At 44.7% G+C, this 23,366-nt stretch overlaps 1 protein-coding gene and 1 non-coding gene across 6 annotated transcripts in view; both read left to right on the top strand.

Annotated features, from left to right (window-relative positions):
- The first annotated feature begins 6,737 nt into the window (after positions 1–6,737).
- Positions 6,738–23,366, top strand: part of HEATR1 (HEAT repeat containing 1) — a 32,567-nt gene continuing 15,938 nt past the window's right edge. For 3 of the 5 annotated variants that reach the window (XR_004990618.1, XM_036453476.2, XM_036453475.2), the window contains exons 1-22: positions 6,738–6,864; positions 7,052–7,212; positions 8,422–8,638; positions 9,137–9,278; positions 9,784–9,885; positions 10,581–10,721; positions 11,905–12,116; positions 12,252–12,385; positions 13,229–13,331; positions 14,121–14,231; positions 14,800–14,917; positions 16,111–16,218; positions 16,401–16,496; positions 16,869–16,957; positions 17,568–17,779; positions 18,096–18,217; positions 18,811–19,002; positions 20,038–20,221; positions 20,362–20,498; positions 21,185–21,377; positions 22,194–22,363; positions 22,690–22,848. Coding sequence is in view for 4 of the 5 variants with exons in the window: in XM_036453476.2 (XP_036309369.1) it covers positions 7,071–7,212; positions 8,422–8,638; positions 9,137–9,278; positions 9,784–9,885; positions 10,581–10,721; positions 11,905–12,116; positions 12,252–12,385; positions 13,229–13,331; positions 14,121–14,231; positions 14,800–14,917; positions 16,111–16,218; positions 16,401–16,496; positions 16,869–16,957; positions 17,568–17,779; positions 18,096–18,217; positions 18,811–19,002; positions 20,038–20,221; positions 20,362–20,498; positions 21,185–21,377; positions 22,194–22,363; positions 22,690–22,848 (3,084 nt within the window). In the remaining variant the exon portion in view is untranslated. Of the gene's footprint in view, positions 6,865–7,051; positions 7,213–8,421; positions 8,639–9,136; positions 9,279–9,783; positions 9,886–10,580; positions 10,722–11,904; positions 12,117–12,251; positions 12,386–13,228; positions 13,332–14,120; positions 14,232–14,799; positions 14,918–16,110; positions 16,219–16,400; positions 16,497–16,868; positions 16,958–17,567; positions 17,780–18,095; positions 18,218–18,810; positions 19,003–20,037; positions 20,222–20,361; positions 20,499–21,184; positions 21,378–22,193; positions 22,364–22,689; positions 22,849–23,366 lie in introns of those variants that run through there. The other 2 variants (XM_045587065.1, XM_036453477.2) reach the window with 2 other exon arrangements.
- Positions 19,586–19,717, top strand: LOC118727743. The gene has a single exon (XR_004990651.1). It is a non-coding gene; the product is annotated as a small nucleolar RNA SNORA9 (small nucleolar RNA).

Here is a 23,366-nt window from a genome sequence, read left to right as displayed (position 1 = left end):
CCCGGGGTGGCCCCATGGCTCAAAGGGGTCCCTCTGGCAGATGGGGTCCCTCAGCCCAGCCTGCAGGGCCTCAGGGAGAATGTTGATCCATCCCCCCGGCCATCTGTGTGCCAACCAGCTCCTGCCCTGTCTCCCTCAGCTGAGCCAAGAGAAGAGGAGCAATATTTTGCCTACAGCTTTTCAGGCGATGATTATCTCATCCGAACACGATGCCGGACTTGAAACGAAAATTGTAATTCTGCATTTCCATGTGAAAGAGCCGCTAATGACTGGGTTGTTCTGTTTTCAGAAACAAACATCAGAAATCTGGCTGTAGCACTGAAGAAGGGAAGGAAAAGAAGGCAGATAAAGTACAGCACGGCCGGCTGGTGTGGCTGAGTGGTTGAGCATCAACCAATGAACCAGGAGGTCAGGGTTCAGTTCCGGGTCAGGGCACAGCGTGGGGCGTGATGGAGGCAGCGATCAATGATTCTCTCTCATCGTTGATGTTTCTCTCTCTCTCTCTCTCTTCCTTCCTCTCTGAAATTAATAAAAATATATATATGAAAATATAAAAATAAAAAATTACAGCATGAAAGACTCTTTCCCACCGGCATCACCATCCACAGTCATTTTGTTATCAGGAGATCAGAAAATGCATTCTTCCTACTGGGATGCATCAGAGAGTGGGGACAATATCCTATGAGTTGAGCTCTCCTTACATACATGGTCTATATGTAACACATTACATGTGTGGGATATAAAGTGTCAAAACATGCAATTTCTTCCCAAAGCTTAAATTTTAGGTGGGGAGAGAAGACATTTACAAAAAAGAAACACACCACTAGGCAGCTAAGTCAGGTGTATTGACACTAAGGAGGTAATTTTTCCTTTTAATAATTTTGTATTGATTTCATAGAGGAAGGGAGAGAGAAAGAGAGACAAAGAGAGAGAGAGAAAACATCAATGATGAAAGAGAAACACTGGTCAGCTGCGTCCTGCATGCCCCACACTGGAGATTGAGCCTGAATCCTGGGCATGTGCCCAGACTGGGAATCGAACCGTGACCTCCTGGTTCATAAGTGGATGCTTAACCACTGAGCCATTCTGGCTGCTGAGCTTTGCCTTTTATTCATCTAATTAAATGGCCAATGCAGGTGTTAGTCTCAGAACTAAGAAATGGGCTACATGCACTTCTTCCTGGCTTCCCAAACAGAAAACACGAGCTTCTTGCAAATCGTAGGCTCCCCGTGGGTTTCCTTTTACACGTTAGCATTTCAAGGGTCCAGTGGATCATGACCCAAGGGCATCTGTGCTGCCTCTCTTCCCGGAGCCTCTGCCAGAGGGATCCTCCCTCCCCAGCTCTCCCATGAGGGGCTGAGTGGCAGGCTAGGTCTGAGACCCACTTTATCACCACCAAGCCAGAATCACATGAAATGTTCTTTAAGAAGCGGAAGGAGGCCGAAACCGGTGTGGTTCAGTGGATAGAGCATCGGCCTGCGGACTGAGAGGTCCCAGGTTCGATTCCGGTCAAGGGCATGTACCTTGGTTGTGGGCACATCCCCAGTGCGGGGTGTGCAAGAGGCAGCTGATTGATGTTTCTCTCTCATCGATGTTTCTAACTCTCTAACCCTCTCCCTTCCTCTCTGTAAAAAATCAATAAAATATATTTTTTTTAAAAAGAGGAAGGAGAAAAAGATTAAAAAAATTATGAACAATAAAATGCCAATAAATACATATCAACAATTAAATCTAAAAATCAAAATAAAGACCTTATATACATACGAGAGGCTCAGTGCATGAATTCGTGCATGGATGGGGTCCCGTGGCCTGGCCGGCCATCAGGGCCATCTTGCCCAGGCCCAATCGGGACCGTTCTGGGCCAGTCTGGGCCGGCAGGAGGCACCCACTTGCACCATCAGCTCCAGGCAGCGTGGCCATGTGTCTGCACACATCCCCAACTATGGAAGGCATGGTGATGACATCCAAAGTCACCCTCTAAAGACGCTCCGTCAACTGTTGTCAGTGTTTAATTATACTCACCTCGTTCCCGCGCCCCAATCCAGCCTCTCTAGCGGCTCCCTCGGGCGCGTGGGAAAGTTCCCAGGGCAACCCAGGGCGGGGCCAGGACTCAGGACTCCTCCCCCCATCCTCTTGCTTAGGAGCTGCCCAGCTCCATTCTCAAGAGGGGGCAGCATCGTGGGCACAAAATGCAGGCAAGGCTGGACAGCTCTCCCCCGGCCCCCAGTTTTCCCAGGAGACCTCGGGGTTCCCAAGGGGGGGCACAGAGTCACCCCGAAGGAAGGTCTCAAACTCTGCCTGCTGGTCCCTTCCCCCAACGCCCTGGAGACAGAGTTCTCTCGGCCCCACCCCGGGTCTAATTTGTTAGGAAAGAGCTTTATTTTTATTTATTTTTAAAATATATTTTATTGATTTTTTTTTTACAGAGAGGAAGGGAGAGGAAGAGAGAAACATCGATGAGAAAGAAACATCCACCAGCTGCCCCACCGGGGATGTGCTCACAACCCAGGTACATGCCCTTGACCGGAATCGAACCAGGGACCCTTCCGTCCGCAGGCCAACGCTCTATCCACTGAGCCACACCGGTTAGGGCAGGAAAGAGCTTTATTCCATTTGAATTTAGCAGGCGAGGCTATGGATCACCCTGTCTCCGTTCCTGAGAAACAGCTGTTGACTATTCTAGCCCTGCAGAGGCCTGGCAGCCGCAGCTGCTCTGCCAGACACCCCTGCCTGAGCCCACAGCTGCCCGGCCTGGTGTTCAGGTTAGAAGGGGCACATGACATGGGCCTCTGCGGGACCCAACACGGACAGTCGGGACCTATTTCTGATGGTCCCGGGGGGGATTATTGAAAGGAAATTCCGTGAAGTCCAAGCAGCTCTTTAAAAGTATTTGGTTCCGCCCGGCTTGTGTGGCTCAGTGGTTGGACCTAGGAACCAGGAGACCACAGTTCTATTCTGGTCAGGGCACATGCCAGGGTCCCAGGCCCCATCCTCAGTGTGGGGGGCGTGCAGGAGGCAGCCGATGCATGATTCTCTCTCCTCGTGGATGTTTCTATCTCTCTCTCCCTCTCCCTTCCTCTCTCTGACATTTCTTGAGTCCGTAAAACCATCCTCCCTCTAGAAGCTGGCATCACACTCATGCTGGGGACACACAGAACCATTTTCTTCTTCTTCTTCTTCTTCTTCTTCTTCTTTTTTTTTTTTTTTTTTTTTACCTCTTAAAACAGCAGACAAAAGCGCAAGAATACAGCTGTAGGGTCGTCGCTTTAAATGATATAAAATGTATCTGTCTATAAAGAGAATATAAAAAATTGTGACTTTATGGTAAGCAATAAGTTGCTTGCAATTTTTCATGTAATTTTTACTTTTTAAAATATATTTTATTGATACTTTACAGAGAGGAAGAGAGAGGGACAGAAAGTTAGAAACATTGATGAGAGAGAATCATCGACCAGGGATGTGCCCGCAACCAAAGTACATGCCTTTGACCGGAATCGAACCCGGGACCTTTCAGTCTGCAGACCGATACTCTATCCACTGAGCCAAACCGGATTCAGCTTCATGTAATTTTTAAATTAGTGTGTTGGGGTTCTGAATATCATGGTGGCCTACAGTAGGCTTCTTGGTACGTCAGATTATTTATAACATTAAATTTGTGGGTATTTTACTCTGAAAAAAAAAAAGTATTTGGTTCCATTGCCTGCTATTCTCATCCCTGGTTCCCTCCGTGCATTTCCCTCAGTGCATTTCATGCATCTGGGACTGGACAGCAACGAAAGGAAAGCCATGGTGCAAGGGAAATGCTCCGAGCAGGCATTCCAGGTGGACTGCGGGCTGGGCCGTCGGTGGAGTTCCTGCTACTCAGAGAGAGACCCCTCATTCTACTGTCATTTCCTTCGGGGGGGGGGGTGGGGACTATGATGTGACTCCCAGCTCCCCGGGCACTGTGCCCAGACTGGTCCCCCAGACCCCAGGACCTGCCTGGCCCACACGTTCTTTTTGAAACACTTGCTGCAGGCAAGGCCCTCTCTCTCATCAGACCCCCGCCTCTGAGTCACATGCACAGGATGTGATGCTCCCTGCTGGAGAGGGGGTGCCGGTCAGTGGGGAAAGGGTCACTGAATCGCCATGGTGACACTGTAGACAAGCCGGGCCCCGTGACCCACAGCTAAAACGAGCCTCCGGGTGCCAGCGGGGATGGGAAGTGACGATAAAAGGTGCCTGAGCGGGAGGTATTGTAACCTCACATGACACCCACAGCCCGTACTATGTACGCTGAATGGACCGGGGCCCGAGCACTCAGACAACGGAGTAGAGAGAGCCCAGGTACCAGAAGGCTTTCCTTTCTTCTTCATTCTTTTTTAAAAAATATTTTTTATTGATTTTTTTTTTTTTTTTTTTTTTTTTTTACAGAGAGGAAGGGAGAGAAATAGAGAGTTAGAAATATCGATGCGAGAGAAACATCCATCAGCTGCCTCTTGCACACCCGCTAAGGGGGATGTGCCCACAACCAAGGTACATGTCCTTGACCGGAATCAAACCTGGGACCCTTCAATCTGCAGGTCAATGCTCTATCCACTGAGCCAAACTGGCATCAGCTCATTCTTTTTTTTTTTAAATACATTTTTTAAATTGATTTCACAGAGGAAGGGAGAGGGAGAGATGGGAACATCAATGATGAGAAAGAATCATTGATCTGCCGCCTCCTGCACTCCCCCACATTAAAGATTGAACCCGGAACCCGGGCATGTGCCCTAATGGGGAATCAATCTGTGATGCTCAACCGCTGGCTTATGCCAGCTGAGCTCTTATATGTTATTTTTAAAGTCTAGCCTTGAGTTACTTTCAGATGTCTCCCTTCATATATTAATGATTGATACAATTTACTAGTGACTCATATCATCAATAAATTAATATAACCAATAGTTATATGGGCATTCCCCAAATCTGAACATTCTAACCCTGCCCTTTACATTTTTTTAATCACTAAAATTAAACTGGAAAAAATAAATACATGGCAAAGCTAATATTGCTGTAGATACTAAGGCAAACGAAATGTTCATATATTTGATTTGCTTTGATGGAGAGCAGGGTAGCAGTGCATTGTGAATTCCAAAATGCAGCTAAAAATAACACCTCTGGTTGAGCAAGACCTCCGGAGATGGTCTTAGAACAGATGAAGAAACCTGATAGCAAATTCCTCTGCCGTTTGCAAATAGCCCTGCGCGCTGGGCTGGAAAGTCTGGGTCTTCTGCTCCAGTGTGGAATAACAGCTAAATTCATTCCAATCCCGTCTGTGGGTTAGTGGTTAGGGGCGTGGGCAGAACGGGTCCTATGAGTATAGTAACTCTGAATATTTCAAGATGATGGTGATACTATATAAAGAAAAAAATCTTGGTGAGTAGTATACGGCTTCTTGAGAGGCTCAGAAATGTATGTGCCTTCGTGAAGGCAGTAAAGCATACTTTCTTAAGAAATATGGGCTATGGCCTTAGCCGGTTTGGCTCAATGGATAGAGCGTCGGCTTGGGGACTGCAGGGTCCCGGGTTCGGTTCCGGTCAAGGGCATGTACCTTGGTTGTGGGCACATCTCCAGTGGGGGGTGTGCAGGAGGCAGCTGATCGATGACTCTCTCTCTCTCGTCGATGTTTCTAACTCCCTATCTCTCTCCCTTCCTCTCTGTACAAAATCAATAAAATATATTTTTAAAAAAATATATGGGCTATGGCCTTAGCCGGTTTGGCTCATTGGACAGAGCGTCGGCCTGCAGACTGAAGGGTCCCAGGTTCTAATCCGGCCAAGGGCACATGCCCGGGTTGTGGGCTTGATGCCCAATAGGGGGCATGCAGGAGGCAGCCGGTCAATGATTCTCTCTCATCATTGACGTTTCTATCTCTCTATCCCTCTCTCTTCCTCTCTGAAATCAATAAAGAAATATATATATATATTTTTTTTTTACAAGAAATATGGGCTATGATTGCATCTGCAGGAGGCTGGGCATTCAGGGAAAGGTCTCTCAAGGAGGTGCTTGTAGTAGAAAATGCACCCAAATGGGTTAGGGGGACCTGGGGCTCTGGTCCTATCTTTAATTTTTTTTTAAAAACATTTTTTATGTCACAGAGGAAGGAAGAGGGAGAGAGAAACATCAATGATGATAAAGAATCATGGATCGGCTGCCTCCTGCACGCCTACCACTGAGGATGGAGCCTGCAATTTTGGCAAGTGGCCTGACCGGGAATCAACCGAGAGCTCCTGGTTCATAGGTGGATGCTCAACCACTGAGCCACACCGGCCGGGCTAATGAGGTGCATTTAAGAGAAAAGAAAGCTCAGTAGTGGCCTCCCATGAGCCAGGAAGCTGGACGAGGAGGTGGGCACAGATACCTGCAATGAATGGCTCTGCCTTTGCATTAGTTTTGACTGCATTAGTTTTGCGTGCTACTGGGCTACTTATCCAGGAAAAGGAACCTTTTTTTTTTTTTTTTAATATATTTTATTGATTTTTCTTTACAGAGAGGAATCGAACCTGGAACCTTTCAATCCGCAGGCCTATGCTCTATCCACTGAGCAAACAGGTTTCCGCGATCGGAACCTCCCGCCGCCCGCCCACCGGGCGCAGAGACCCAACCCCTGGGGAGGCCGGCTTCCGGAAGTTCGGGTCGGCGGAGGCGGGGCTACGTCGCCAGGAGGCGGAGCCGCCGTTCGCGTTTCCAGGAAAGTTTGTCCCTTTCCTCTCGCCGTAGCGCCCGGAACCGGAAGCAGCGCTGAGGCGTGCGCTGGGCTTCCGGTCGAGATCTGTTCTGGGCTCCATGTGGGAACTGGAGTGAGGAGTTTGCGACCCGAGCCCCGCCGACATCGAGCTCCCGGTGCGTGGGAGCTGGAGACGGGGGCTGGGGGACGGGGCAGGCAGGGCGCGGGGAGCGCGCGTTTGGAAGTCCGGGCGCCGGACGGAGCGGCCCGGGGCTCCCCGGGGGCGAGGGGCTGCCTGTAGGGGACCAGGCGGGGCCCGCTCGGCTCACGGTGGGTGCGTTTCCTCGCCCGCCCGTGTCTCAGAAGCCCGCCCGCGGGAGAGATGACGTCCCTAGCCCAGCAGCTGCAGCGCCTCGCCCTCCCTCAGAGCGACCCCAGCCTCCTGTCCAGGGATGAGGTGGCCTCTCTGCTGTTTGACCCCAAGGAAGCGGCCACCATCGACAGGGACACCGCCTTCGCCATCGGTGAGCGTGGGCTTCCTGGATGTGGCTGCACATTTCCTTGTTTTTCTCTCCGGACCTGCCCTCTCTCTCCCCGAGCGGTTCCTAACTTGTTGGCCTCACGTTGTGAGGGAAAGAGAAGGGCGGGCAACCCCCGCGTGCGAGGGTCAGACGAATGCGAGTGCACGGGTGCGACCTCGGGGCTAGGGAGGTCGTCTTAACGCACAGAGAGGACGGACAGCCGCAGGGGTCCGAGGCAGTGGCTGGGGTGGAGGAGCCGTGTTTCCAGGGGACTGAGTGCCTAGTTATTATCCTTCCTATATAAGAAGCCCTAATATGCAAATTGTCTGAATAGGGGAACGAGGGGTTGGCTCGCTATGATGTGCACTGGCTGGGGGGGAGGGGGGGAGAGAAAGACGTTCAACGCAGGAGGAGGCAACCGATGGGGGCGTGGGGATGGGGGCTGGAGGACATGGCCCGGCCTGCAGGTCACTCCATAGATGGCCCTGATTGCTAGCCAGGCCTAGGGGCCCTATGCTATAAATTGGGAACAGTCTCTTAGACTTAAACATTAAAACTTGGCAAGGCTCCTCTAACACTGAAAAAAACAGGGTGATGCAGCGATGACAGGCATGGACTCTGGCTTGCACAGTTTGTGATCAGCCCTGATTCTGACACTTAACAACGGTGTGACCAAGACAAGTACTTCTCTCTGCTTCAGTTTTTCCACCCATAAGGTGGGGGGAATGGCACTACTGCCCCAGCAGGATCGTGTTGTATACTACTTTTTATAATCAGGGCAAAAAAAAAAATGTAGCTGCCCATACAACAGCAAGATGCCTTTTACCTGTATGGAAAGTATGGTCACGGAATTGCGAGAGGGATGTCCGACTGCCAGTTTAGGCCGGACACCCTCCAAGGGGTCCCAGATTTTGAGAGGGTGCGGGCCGGGCTGAGGGCCCCTCCCTCCCATGAATTTTGTGCACCGGGTCCTCTAGTAGCAGATGTTAAACACACACACACACACACACACACACACACACAACACAGCCTGTTTGAGGAAGTATTTCTTGTTCTCCTAGTTGGTGCAATGCTATTTATTCTCTAGTTGAAAACGAGGAATCTATCCTTGGGACCATGTTACAGATTGTGTACACTAAAAGATTCAGAGTTCTTTGCGGGGTGAGCCGTATCTCCTTGCAAAGGATCGTTAAAGGAATGGGCCTTTCCCAGGGTGCACCGGCCTGGAGGAGCTGCTGGGCATCGATCCCGCCTTCGAGCAGTTTGAAGCCCCGCTGTTCAGCCAGTTCGCCAAGACCTTGGCGCGCAGCGTGCAGACCAAAGCGGTGAACAAGCAGCTGGATGAGAACATCTCGTTGTTCCTCACCCACTTGTCCCCCTACTTCCTGCTGAAGCCGGCACACAAGTGCCTGGAGTGGCTGATTCACAGGTAGGGACCGAAATTACAGAGATAATCAGGGACTGACAACTTGGATCTTTAAAAAAAATATTAAGTAATGACAGCGTGTACCCATTGAAAGCTAAAACATGAGGATAGCGAGGGAAGCTGAGGCAGCTGTGGAAGGTGGGCCTGGAGCACTGCTGCCTGGTGGGCTGGTTGCTTCTCTGATGGTTTGTTAATTAACATAATCCCACGGTTATGTTAATGTTAAAGTAGGTTAAAACAAAGTTGAGAGAAAGTGACTAGGACACAGGTTTTGATAATTAATATTTTAAATATTACCACATAGGAATGGGCTGAACGGTGTTGAGTAATTCAGTGCAAAATAGAGGGCTGTGTTTAATGCTCTGTATCCTATATTACGTGATTGTTTTTACTGGTATTCATTCTGAGGATTTTTAGCTCATTGATCACACAATCTGGACATGTAAGGAAATACGTGCTTGTAAGGTTTGTGTCAATTTGAATTGTTTGCTTTTTCCCCAGGTTCCACATCCATCTGTATAATCAAGACAGCCTCATAGCTTGCGTTCTCCCGTACCATGAGACAAGAATATTTGTGCGGGTTATACAGCTTCTAAAAATTAATAATCCGAAGCACAAATGGTTCTGGTTGTTGCCCGTTAAGGTATGATTGTTGAATGACCCATATCTGTGATCAGTACATATCCTGATTAAGATGTAGTTTGGGAAAAATAAAGTCATTAGTGCTTCTGAGGGTATTGCCTCCATCACTTTTATTTCCTGACTTCCTGTTTAAACTATGATGGATAACAGCTGAGTTTTATTTATTGATCCAGGCAGTGCAATTTACTTAGAGGATGAGGCAAAAGTAGGTTTACAGTTGTGAATACAGGAAACAGAGCTTATTCTTTTGCTGTTTATTAATTATTTTCCATATGAAGCCTGGGGTGGCTAAGTTGATTTGAGTGTCATCCCGTACACCAAGCAGTTGTGGGTTCAATTCCCAGTCCGGGCATGTACCCAGGTTGCTGGTTTGCTTCCCCAGTCAGTACTCCCGATGGGAGGCAACCAATCGATGCTCTCTCTCCCTCTTCCTTCCTATAAAAACATAGCCCGGTGAGGATTCAAAGTCACGGTCAGTCAGTGGCTGTTCTTTCTGTCTCTGACAGCAATCTGGAGTGCCCTTAGCTAAAGGAACTCTGATTACCCACTGCTACAAAGACCTTGGATTCATGGACTTCATCTGCAGTTTGGTAACAAAATCTGTGAAGGTGAGTAGTCTATTGTCTCATGAGTGTGTAATTCTGTTAAAAGGTTGCTTGCTCTGCCAAGACCGGTTTGGCTCAATGGATAGAGCGTTGGCTTGGGGACTGAAGAGTCCCAGGTTCGATTCCGGTCAAGGGCATGTAACTTGGTTACGGGCATATCCCCAGTGTGGGGTGTGCAAGAGGCAGCTGATCGATGACACTCTCTCATCGATGTTTCTAACTTTCTGTCTCTCTCCCTTCCTCTCTGTACAAAATCAATAAAATATATTAAAAAAAAAAAAAAAAAAAAAAAGTTGCTTGCTCTGAATGGAGAAAACGTATTGGATTTTCCCCAGTCACAGTGGTGGTTGGAAAAAGTACCTTTGGTAAAGGCCCCTCCTGTTCAGGAGTGTGAGCAGTGGGTCAGTCTTTCATGATAAAGGATGTTTTTCTACAAAAATTAACTCCTTGCCAAATTCTAATTATAATGATTGTTGAAACAGTTTAAAGAGACAGTCTAAAAATGTCAGGAAGACTGTTCAGTCAGCCTTGTCACTTTCATGTGAACCATTGATTCTGTGTATTTATTTAATGTTGCATATGGTAAAAAATTAAAGTGTTAGCCTGAGGGAGCTGAAGAGAGCTGTACAGGTTTTTGTACTTGTATTAAACTTGGCCTTTCACTCCTTAAATGTGTTTTCTTTGTGCTTCTGTTCCAGGTGTTTGCTGAGTATCCTGGGAGTTCTGCTCAGTTGCGGGTTCTCTTAACTTTTTATGCTTCTACCATCGTGTCTGCCTTGGTGACGGCTGAGGACTTATCGGACAATATAGTTGCTAAGCTAATTCCCTATGTTCAAAAGGTCGGCCTTGCTCAAGTGTATAGCAGATTATTTTGTACTTGAAGAGATGTTCTTGCTTTTAAATGTTTAACTTGGACATAAACGTTCTAAAATAGTTTCAGAGATTTAACTTTGAGGTAAAAAGATGACTTTTTTTATGGTCTCACAAACCAGAATAGGCTTTTAATTAAGGCTTCTTAAAAAACAAATGCTGGATATTTGACCTTGCTAGTGTCTCCCCAATATACATGTTCCATCTTTTTTTGTTTGTTTGTTTTAGTGTAAAACAACATAAATTTATCCTTTTGCAGTTCTGGAGGTTAGAAGTGTGACATCAGGGCGTTGGCAGGGAGCTCTGAAGGAGAATTGCAGGCCTCCCCAGTCACAGTGGTGGTTGGAAAAAGTACCTTTGGTAAAGGCCCCTCCTGTTCAGGAGTGTGAGCAGTGGGTCAGTCTTTCATGATAAAGGATGTTTTTCTACAAAAATTAACTCCTTGCCAAATTCTAATTATAATGATTGTTGAAACAGTTTAAGAGACAGTCTAAAAATGTCAGGAAGACTGTTCAGTCAGCCTTGTCACTTTCACGTGAACCATTGATTCTGTGTATTTATTTAATGTTCCGGCGTTACTGGCGTTACTGGCAGCCCTGGTGCTCATAACTCCAGTTTCCGCCCATCCTCATGTGGTGGTCTTCCCGCCCATATTTCTTCTCTTAGTCATGTTACCCCACTGGGAGAGAACAGGTTAGCGAATCTTGATGACACAGGCTCATTACTGTGTTTACACTGACTCCTGCTGCTCAGTGTTTCTGCTTCCCAGTTGCCTTGGTGCCGCCACCATCCCAGCCCCTGGAGGTACTTGCTTGCACTTCCCACCTTGTGCCACCATCATTGTGTTCACTCAGAGCTGTTTCTGATTGAAGTCTCCCTTATAGGGGTGGGAATTTGTGTAGAAAGAAATTGGCTCCTGGCAGGATGTGTGGCAGGTATTCGAGTGGGAGACCTCTGAGGTCCCTCTTGCCTTGTCTGTGTCCACTTAGGAGAGGGTCAGCATCTTGATTTTTCACTTCAGAGGAGTGTGCATTAGGTAGCATTGATCTGCAGTTTATGGCACTTCTAACTTGTCAAGGTAAAGTGACATTTTAAGTAGACTAAAATAATATACAGTTCATTATTTTCCCTTATATTTTAAAAAATATTTAGGGATTGAAATCGTCTTTACCAGATTACAGAGCTGCAACGTACATGATAATATGTCAGATCGCGGTGAAAGTGACCATGGAAGAAACCATCGTCAACTCATTGGCCTCACAGATCATCAAAACGTTGACGAAAACCCCCTCTTTGATCAAGGAGGGACTGGGCTGCCTGATAGTGCTGCTGCAGAGGCAGAAGCCAGAGAGCCTGGGGAAGAAGTACGTATTCTTGAGTTGAGAAATGATAATTAGATGTTATTTTGAATCTCTCTTTAGTATTTTATTTTTTTAGGATAAATTGCTATTTATTGTGTTACTTGTAAAGTGAACACCTCTGTTCGTGTTTCTCCAAAGGCCATTTCCTCACTTGTGCAATGTTCCCGATCTTATCACAATACTGCATGGGATTTCCGAAACATACGACATCAGTCCTCTCCTGCGGTACATGCTTCCCCATCTGGTCATCTCCATCATTAATCATGTTACAGGTATGTGGTTTTACATTTCATGTATCAGAACATGCTTCTAATATTTAATTCTCTTAAAATAGGAGCCATGCCTGTGCTCGTACCTTTTCTTTATAATAGATTTTTATTAGAGAGGCAGGGAGAGGGAGAGAGAGAGAAACATCAATGATGAGAGGGAATCTCTGATCGGCTGACTCCTGCACGCCCCCTGCTGGGGACGGAGCCTGCAACCCAGGCAAGTGCTTTGAAAATCGAACCGGTACCTGCTGGTTCATAGGTCAGTAGTCAACCACTGAGTCTTGCCGACCCGGTTAATTGTTTTATTATTAGTTGTTAATCTCCTTCTCTGTGTAACTTATAAATTAAACTTCATCACAGATATATATGTAGAGGAAAAAAATACTGTGTATAAAGTGTTCGGTACCATCCAAGGTTTCAGGCATTCACTGGGGGTCTTCAGACATATTCTCAAGGGAAGGTTTAATGAGATGAGATCTAGGTTCATGTCCTAACTTCAACTACTTGTAATGAGATCTGGAGAAAGACAATTTTTTGGATTTCTGTTTCATTAAAGAGGTAGGCATGATCATCCTTCTTTTTAAAAAATATAGATAATTTAAAGTATAAATGAGGGTAGTAATATATGCAGAAATGCTTTGAAAAATATAAATGACAAAATAAGTGAAAGACAATTTTGAAAACAGATTTTAAAAATGCCCCCCAGAAGTGAAGTTTTGGTGTACATGTTTTAAAGTTATTCCTGTAGGAAAGTTTCTGCTCTCGTGTAGAAACTAAGTGGATATAATAGCGTAAGCATGCAAAAGTCGCTTAACCAATCCATTTTAACTTGTCATATATATTAAGGAGAAGAAACTGAAGGGATGGATGGTCAAATCTACAGGAAACACTTGGAAGCTATACTTACACACATATCACTGAAGAACAACTTAGACCATTTGTTGGCTAGGTAAGTGGTTATTTCAAACATGCTTTTGATTTGTATTATCATAAGTATTTTAGTCCAGTATTAGCGACAACAGAAAAAACTAATTTCTTTTGCTTATCTTTAATGCTTATACCTGATCATGAAAAGTTAATAGTTAAGCTAAATTTGGGTTATAGCTTCATATAAATTGTATGTGTTTAGTTTCCTAAACATAAATGGACCGAAATGCCTGAAACAGTTGGTATTTAGTAACTATCACCTAGAAACTTCCTCTTAAGGATTGATATCAAGTGAAAGTTATTTCTTCCTTTTCTGTAAAAATCGTTCCGTTTCCCATTTTCTTTTCTTGCTTGAAGAGCAGCTTGATACGGTGCAAAGAATGTACGCACAGCGATGAACTGCGAACTTGAACCCTTCCCTCACTTCCCTAGGAGAGTAGGGTGGGCAGTTCTGGAGGCCAGGCTGCCCAGATCTAGGTTTGACCTTGTGACATGAGTCCTCATTCCTGCTCTTGCTCCCAGCATTGGCTTGTGAATGGATGGGGAGCATGCATGTAAGGGGAGCTTGGGCTCTGGATTCAGACTGGGAGCTCATCTTTGGAAAGGCACAGTGGGGCTCACCAGGGTAGCGGCTGTGTTTGTCCTCGTTTGACATCGGGCAGGTATAAGACTTCCTAGCCCTCGTGTGGTATCTGTGAAATGAGTAGTTTTCTACCTGGCGGTGATGAGAGTTAGAATATTTCTACACCACCTAGGACATGTAGGTACTCAAACAACTCTCATGTCAGCTAACACTGGTTTTGTTTTGCAGCCTTCTTTTTGAAGAGTATATTTCATATAACTCACAGGAAGAAATCGATCCTAATAAAGCATCTTTGCTTAATGAACAGTTTCTCCCACTTATCAGACTTTTAGAAAGCAAGTAAGTTGTGTGTCTTCATGCCTCTTGTTAATGTGTGCCTCTGATTCATTTTAGTATAGTAAATGAATTGTACAGAGCCTGTCCTTTTTTTTCCCCTTTAGGAAGGGGCAGTATAGGATTTATATTTCAAATTTAGAGGATAATTTTTTAAATATATATTTTATTGATTTTTTACAGAGATGAAGGGAGAGGAGAGAAATAGAGAGATAAACACCGATGAGAGAGAGACATCAACCAGCTGCCTCCTGCATACCCCACACCAAGGATGTGCCTGCAAACAGTGTACAAGCCCTTGACTGGAATCGAACCTGGGACCTTTCAGTCCACAGGACGATGCTCTATCCACTGAGCCAAACCGGGTTCGGCGAGAGACTTTTTTGATGTAGTAAATAAATCATAGGAACAGATTTGATCAGTATCAATTGGTTTTACATAAAACTTAAAGTTTTAGTCTCAAGCTCAATAATATTAAAACTTCTATTTATGTCTGATACATACAGGGTACGTGTGGTTACTAATAACTTTGTATAATTTTTTATATGAATTAACCCTTTGGATTTCTTCTCAGATATCCGAGAACGCTAGATATTGTCTTAGAGGAACACCTAAAGCAAATCACAGACCTAAAAAAGCAAGAGCTTTTTCACCAGTTTATCTCTCTTTCTACGAGTGGAGGGAAGTACCAGGTGAGTTTTTCTTCAGAGGAACTGAGACTGGGGTATATCTGTGAGTATTTGAAGAACTCAGAAGGAAATGGGCTCCTTGGAGTGTTTTATGGAAAGATGAGATTTTACAATTTTGCCTAGTTATTGAGGTAAGGCTTAAGAGACGGGTTAAATATCAGGAGTAAAGTACGGGACTTGAACTGAATGTGGGACTTATTTCAGGAAACATAGTATTTGGAGATTCTATATTTGATGCTAATTAGTAATCACCAAAGGGTGGCCTCCCGCCGAAACTGGTTTGGCTCAGTGGATAGAGCGTCGGCCTGCGGACTGAAAGGTCGCAGGTTTGATTCCGGTCAAGGGCATGTACCCTGGTTGCAGGCACATCCCCAATAGGGGGTGTGCAAGAGGCAGCTGATCGATGGATTCTCTCTCATCGATGTTTCTAACTCTCTCTCCCTCTCTCTTCCTCTCTGTAAAAAAACAATAATATATATATATTTTTTAAAAAAGGATGACCTCCCTCAGGTTGTAGTGTCCTGACCTTTCCCCTCTGTCTGCACTTGTCATGTGGTACAGTCACCCAGGGGGCTAAGTCATTGATCAGAAAAAAGGAGGTGGACTTTTATTTCTTGATCATGTTAGAACTTCAGAAGTTTTCTGGTGGTTCACCCTAAATCTTTATACTAGAAGTTAAACATGTAAGCAGCTTTTACAATTAGCCTTAAAAATAAATATGAAGAGACATCATTGTTGGTTTTTCTCCTTCATAATTAGACTTTCATCTTTTATATCCAAATCTTAGCTTGGTATACAGATTTCTTTAGTCTAATTACTGCATCTGTCTTCAGTGATCAGTTTTTTTTTTTTTAATTTAATTTTCATTAAGGTGTTAAAATTATGACTTACCTCAGATGTTTTTCACCTCGGAATCATATATATAAAGAATTCAAAATTACTTTGTTGCGTTACTATGTTAAACCAACATATAGACACAAGCATAAATCAGAGCATTAACACATATTTTTTCATCTGTTATAAGCCATCCCATGTTCTGGGGACAGAGGTTTTGCTTTACTCTCCGGTTTCTGAAATTGGACAGTTGTTACTGGTGTAGGGGGCAGTTTTGGGTGGTTTTCTCTGGTTTTCATTCTAGATCCTATGCTGCTCAGGGTTAGTGGTGAGTCATTTGGTAATTGTGATGAATCCTTTAGTTTTTAGCAGATTCCAATACCTCCTTGATGCTCAGTCTGAATCATCCACTGGCCCCTGTGAGACTTCTGGCCGTTAATCATCTGAAAAATATCATGAAAACATCCCAGGTGGGTGTCAAATAGCTTTTATTTGTGATCTTTTAGGGTGTTTGCGTTTGCATTCAGGGCAAAGCGTGAGGTCCGTGTCTGCATTCCGGAGCGATTTCCACAAACCCAGCTTCCTTCCTAGTGTAAGTCTTACAAGGTTTTAGCAACAACTAAATACTTTTTTTTTTCTTCCTCTTGCTCAGGAGAGCATCGATGAGTCTTTTATAAAAGAAGCTATTTTAGCCCGATTAGGCGATGACAGTATAGATGTTGTTTTGTCAGCAGTAAGTGCTTTTGAGGTGAGTGGACTTGGTATTCATTGAAATGCACATTTTTTGGTAAATAAATTTCTGTGATTCTCTGCTGTAGGCAGGAATATATTGAAAATTATTCTTCCATTGTAAATTTGTTCTCTTGAGAGCACAGACTAAGCCTGGTTGGGAATAGCGCTTAAGAGTAATGAGATTGCACTTTGTGAATTTTACTTTGGGTTTATGGGAAATCGGCTGGTGGATGCCACTTTTGAGAAATTGCTGTCATAAAACGTTGAATTACACTAGGATTCCTGGGAGATAAATTATTTGTAATTCATTATTTTTTGAAGTTTATTTAATAAGCACCGGATGTACTTGCAGCAAGTAAAAATTTACTCGGGATATTTCTTTCCCTAGATTTTCAAGAGCCACTTTAGTCCAGAGGTGACTGTTTTAAATCTTCTGAATCTCTTTCAAAGGGCAGAACTTTCCAAACATAGGATGTGGTATGTATTCCTTTCTCCTCATACACTTTTGAATTGGTGTAATTTTTTTCATTATTATTATTGATTTCAGAGAGGAAGAGGGAGAGAGAAAAACAGTGATGAGAGAGAATCATTGATTGGCTGCCTTCTGTGTGCCCCCTACTGGTGATGGAGCTTACAACCCAGACATGTGCCCTGGCTGGGAATGGAACTGTGACCTCTGGTTCATGTGTTGATACTCAACCACTAAGCTCCTTAGAGAAAGAAAACTTATTTGCAGGGTTTTGTATCATATTCGATTCTTAGCACATAGAATGTGTTCAGAGAATTTTTGAACTCATAAATGAATTTCTGGTTTCTAGTGGAGGTAAGATATATATTGTGACAAGTTTTATGTTATATTAACCTAATGTGATTTCTCAAAAAAAAGGCTTGACAGCTAGTTTAAAATTACTGTCCCAAATAATTCCTTTATTAGCATGGATTTTAAGTGACGATCCTGGTGTTTCTGAATAACATATTTGATGAGGAGACTAGGAAGTCACTGGAGCTAGAACAATGGAATGATTTTCTTGCTGAATTGAAGTCTCTTAAGGTGTCTCTGAACCAGATGTGCTTTGATATGTTTCAGGTATGAGGTCCTTGAGGTGGCCGCAGGCATACTGAGTAAAGAAGAGATGCTGAGTGGAAACGAGGAGTTGGCTAACCAGGTGGTGGTGCATCTGCTTCCGTTCATGGTCATTGACAGCGATGACCTGGAGTCGGCCGAGACGAAATTTGCTGTTTATTTATCCAAGTCGGGAATTTGCTCTCTGCACCCTGTGCTTAGAGGCTGGAAAGCAGGTGAGAAAAAAAATGAACAGAAAACACTTTAAAAAGAAGATAAATACAATTAAAAATTGGCTATACTTGTTCTTTGAAATCATACTTATTGTATGTGCCAGCAAGATTAAATTTGTTTTTGCTGAGATAAAATATATACAATGAGAAAGACGCTGACTCACAAATTCAGAATTGTATAAAAGGAAAAATAGAAAACAAACCTTTATGGGAAAATAGTAAAATTTTTCCTCATGTTTCTTACTCTACATGATTCTTTAGGTGAGTATTGGTGGCGTAAAGGCCCTGAGCTTAAATTTTATTTATTTATTTTTTCCAGCTCTTGAAAATGTGACTAAAAGCACAAAATCCGGCAAACTAATTGGTATAGCAAATCAGAAGATGATTGAGCTGCTGGCTGACAATATAAAGTCAGGGGATCTTTCTTCAGGGTTAAAGCTGGTGGGTTCTCTGTTGAAGTTCATCACCCAGATTTCCCTCTTGTAATCTTATTAGATTCTCCATATTTGCTTTACTAGATTCTTCTCTTTTTTTTTTTTCACTTGTTTTATTATTAATATCTTTTGCATTCTTGAGTCATTTGTTTTGCTGTAAACATAGTGTTGTATATTCTGCAGATTATTAAAAATCCTTAACATTTTATATGATTTATTTCATATTGGACGAAAAAGAATAATGTATACTTTTTCACTTCCTTTTTTCCCCCCCCTCTTATTTAAAATATTAAAGTTAAATTTTTGTTAAAATAGCAGAATATCTAAAGGAGGAGAAAATTTTTTTTTGATGTAGACAATACACCTTTGTAAAGTCATTTGGGTTTTTGACTTAAAAACATCCAATTGGCAAGCACAGGTATGTTCATTATAATTTCTGAGATTCTTTTTATAATTAGAAATTAGTAGTTACTACCTCTTTCACGCTTTATATTTGTCATCTGACTTGAAATGCAAAACACAATGCGTAGATAGCCCTCAAGTAGAGAAAATGGGCGCAAACCAAGAGCCACCGGTCATGGACCCTGTCTGTGTTTGAAGGTGGAGGACTTGATCAGCGTCGGGGAAAAGGAATCCTTCAGCCTGAAGCACAAGGTTACTTTCCACGTGATCACGGCCGTGCTCGTCTCTTGCTGCTCATCTTCAAAAGGAACTCACTTTGCATTTGCGACAAGAGTCTTCAGTTTGTTGCAGAAGAAAATAAAGAAGCTGGAAAGTGTCATGGCTGCCGTGGTAAGGAGGCGCAGTGCATGATGGGTGGGGTAGCACGTGGCCTGGCCATCGGGGGGCCCAGGTGCTGGGTGCTCGGGGCTGGCGGGAGTGTGGAGCCGCCTTGGCAGCCGGAGAGAGTGGACCCGGCGCTCTCTTCCTTTTGCAGAAAATTCTAGATTTCAGGGTCGCAGTGTTGTGTCTGTGTCAATTACTGGGTAGGTAATCGGTTAAGCTGTACCTGACTGCCCGTAGTGGTGAGAATTCACTGCATGCGTCCCTGCTTGAGCAGAAGACTCCTCGTGCTCCGTTTGCTGAAAATAGACCTTCTGTCTTATATTAGACTTGGCCCTCACAGGCCTCCTGCTGTCTCTGAGTGTTACTAAGTTAGTACTACCGTGTTTCCCGGAAAATAAGACATCCTCTGAAAATAAGACCTAGCGCATGGAAAGATATGACATCCCCTGAAAATAAGACCCAGTGCAACTTTGGGAGCAAAAATTAATATAAGACGCTGTCTTATTTTCGGGGAAACAGGGTAGTTTATATCTTTATTAGTACCACATCTTGCGGTAATAAGATTGTTTCTTTTGATATCTGCCCTACACTGCAAGCCTCCAGCGTGCTTGGGTCTGGGGTGACCCTGTGCATTCCTACAGAGCTTGCGAGAACATTTTGGAACAGTTTGAGGCCTTGCTCTGCTGCTTCCAGAGCAAGGTTATAGAAATTTCAGACAAAAAAAAAAAAAAAAAAGCAAAATGAAAACAAAAATAATGTCTTCCCTATCTAATAGTATTTTGTTGTTATTTGTCCTCCAAATGAATTGCATCTTTTTCACATTGACAGATACCCTCAGGATTTTATAAGTTATGTGAACTTAAGGAATAAATCTTTACATTTTAAAAAGTTAGCCCCGGCAGGCCCTTTTTAACCTCTTATGTTTGGGAAACGTGCTATGGCCTGGACTGTATTTGTTCTCAGTGTAGAAGGGTGGACAAGTTGAGTGTCTCCTATTGGCCTCTTTAAATCTGTGCTGTTCTTGTTGCCCTGCCATTTCAGGAAGTGCCCCCGGAGTGGCATTCCGAGCTGATGCTGGACAGAGCGATGCCAGTGCAGCTGTGGGCACATTACATCCAGCAGGCTTGCACTGCCCAGAGGATTGCTCTGGAGGACTCTGTGTTGCTCCTGTTTTCGCTGAAAAACTTCATTCATGCACTGAAGACGCCTAAATCCTTTCCCAAAGGTAGGACAAGGTGGGAACCGTTTGAATGTGACACCCTGGGGGACGGAATTCTTGGATGCACACCTGTGCTTGTGTTGAGTGAAACGGCCCAGCAGTGTTCCTGGAAGTCACGCATGGCCTCTTTCGTCGCCTACGTGTAGGTGACGTGTGGTGGAACCCCGAGTGCCTGGAGGAAGACGGCAGAGACTACCTGCGTTTGCTCCTCGGGCTCTTCGAGATCATCCTCAGCGGCGCTGACAGCACGCACTTCCGGGTGCTGATGAAGCTGTTCATGAAGGTGCGTGGCTCCTCTCTCACGCGTATTCTTCCCTTTCAAGTGGTGCAGGTGTTTTCGCCATAACCGATTTGAGTTAAAATGAAAGTAGATTTTTAAACAGCAAAGAGCATTTCATGGTAAACACTGGCCTTGCCAAGCAGCATGTGACCGAGACTGACATTGCCGCCTGCGATGTCACATGATAGGCCTGGTCACGTGCAATCAGTCTGCTTGGTGGGTTCAGGCCATTGCCCACGAGAAACTGACGTTCAGACCAGTGATTGAGTGTGTTCAGTCACTCGGATGAGAAACTCTGTCACGGCACCAGTGACCTGCCTTCTGAGCCGCGTTTGACACGGTGGACGGTGTCCGCTTCGTCTCTGCAGAACTTCCTTAGCGAGGCTTCCGCGACACCACTCCTCACGCTGTTCTGCTTAGAGTACCCGGGCGTTTTTTTGTTGTTAAATGAGTTCAAGTGCAAGGTTATTGCGAGTCCTCTGAATGTCAGTCCTCTGAATTTATTTACATACTTTCCAGTTTGCTAAAATACCAAGTACAGAATAAGTAAGGGTAAGTGGCTAGACAAAGCAAAATACTGTAATAAAATATTTTTTTCCTACAGTTGTACACTAGGGAAAGGGACTAGGAATCAATCTATGTTTAGTAAAAGGTAAGCGTCACTGCTTTTGTCTGCTTCTTTAATTCAGGTGCATCTGGAAGATGTTCCTCAGCTGTTCAAGTTCCTTTCCGTTGTGTGGACCTACGGGTCTAGCCTTGCAAATCCACTGAGCTGCTGTGTGAAGACTGTGCTGCAGACTCAGGCTCTGTATGTGGGCTGTGCAGTGCTGACCTCACAAAGGCCCCAGAGCAGAGCCCAGCTGGCCTCCATGTCCTCCCCAGGTACTTCCGAGCGTTGTCATGTCCCGCCCGCTGTGACTGCTCTGCACCCTTCCCTGTAGATATTACATGTGGGTTGTATAATAGTTTGGAGAATTTCTTTTTTATAGATTTTAAAATAGAGCATGTGCATGTTACCTCCCCTCCCCCCCCAACTAAATGAATTTTCTGTTTACTTCTATGTGTTGCTTAACCATCATAATACAATTCAGTATTGAACTAAAATTTCTGCATTGAAAAGTGAAGTCAGCCTTAGCTGGTGTTGTTCAGTGGATAGAGCATTAGCCTGTGGATTGAAGGTCCTGGTTCAGTTCCGGGAAAGGGCCAGTAAAGTCACAATAAACATCAATTCAGGACAAAATCTCTGTAAAGCACGATGCACTGATGGGTAACTTCCTCCACACAGTTGTATAAGGATGTGTGTACAGGGTGCTTGCAGCGGGTTTTATGTGAAAAGTGTAGAAACGTAAACTTTCTCCAGTGAGGTATTAGTTTTAAACATACAGAAAATCAGGGAAGACCTGTACAATTTTAAAGAACAACTTAATTTAGTTTTGTGTGGAAAAACACTCCCAGAATGTTTTGAGGTGGTTTCTGCAGAACAGTGTGTCTGTACTATGCTCTCATTTGTATACTTTCCAAAGAATTTACCAGCACCTGGCTAAGATTTTTCTAGAATACCAGATACAGTGAATGGTCTTTGGAGAGGGAGTTTGCATTGGGAGTAAAACTTCTCATCATGTACTCGGGGGCACTATTTAAGTTTTATGCTGCTTTCTGTCTTTAAATTGTTACTGACATTTTCCCCTCTGCTTCCAGTAGTGGCATCGCTTCTCCTCAACCTGGGGAGCCCCGTGAAGGAAGTGCGGAGGGCCGCCGTCCACTGCCTGCAGGCCCTCGGGGCCTCGGCCTCCCTGTTCCACCCGGTGATAGAGCACGTGATCCCCAAAGCCGAGGAGGTCACCTCGGACGCCGCCTACGTCATTCAGGTAGCTCATCGCACAGAAGGCTGCGCGTGCGCCTTGCATCCACCTGATGGTATCCTCCATCCTTGACTCGCTCTGTAAGGATTGTGAGTTTAGTCTCTGAATTTAGAAACTGCCATGTCAGTACTTGCACATTCTCCTTCCCCCGTTTTTTAAAGATCGCTGCTAGCAGACAAGTGCCTGGCTTCTTGATTGTAAGCTATAGAGCACCAATGTCTTTTCCTGTTAAGGTTTCAGGGGAAATGAGAAATGACCCTCCATAATTACTACCTTTAACCTTGATAGTTCCTTAACTCTTCTTCGTGCAATTTTCTTTTTGGCTCCCTTAGGATTTGACTACTTTATTTGAGGAACTCCAGACAGAAAAAAAACGGAAATCTCATCAGAAGGTGGCCGAGACTTTAAAAAACCTGCTTTACTGTGTTTCTAGTTGCCCATCTTACGTTGCAAAAGATCTGCTGAAAGTGCTTCAGGGGGTCAACAGTGAGGTGAGTGCCGTGAGTGGACTGGATCCCCTGGGGTGTCATGGCGAGGCCAGGCAGAATCACATGCACGCATTCAGAACGAACATCTCCTTACTAATCTGGGGAGGGAAGCATCATGGTGGAGAGAAATACATAGGAAACCAAAAGCACGTATTGGGCGTTTCTTCCCATTTTAAAATGGTGTGTTATCCCTGTCTAATCACTGGCTTGTTTTAAATGAGTTTTAAAATCACACAGGGAAACACATCGGCGCAGAACAACTTGGGTTGCATCTGTGCTTCCGGTGTAAAACCCCCACGATGTGATATATTCAGACATTCCAAACCATTTGCTCACTATTTCAAGCTGTACTCTTTACGGGTGGAAATCCACAGCTTGCATTATGTTGTCAAGGAAACCTGTGTACAGATGAGGGGTTCAGAGCCTTGGTGATGTGACGTGGGCCGCTGCTCTCACCACTCCCTCTTCCTGGGGTCCAAGTACCTGGGCTTCCCCTGCTTCAGGGTGACTGCAGCAGGGAG

This window comes from Pipistrellus kuhlii, unplaced genomic scaffold, assembly GCF_014108245.1.
Source record: "Pipistrellus kuhlii isolate mPipKuh1 unplaced genomic scaffold, mPipKuh1.p scaffold_m20_p_25, whole genome shotgun sequence".
In the NCBI taxonomy this organism is placed as follows: domain Eukaryota; kingdom Metazoa; phylum Chordata; class Mammalia; order Chiroptera; family Vespertilionidae; genus Pipistrellus; species Pipistrellus kuhlii.
Note: the sequence above shows the minus strand (reverse complement) of the source record. Positions and strands in the feature narration are given on the sequence as shown.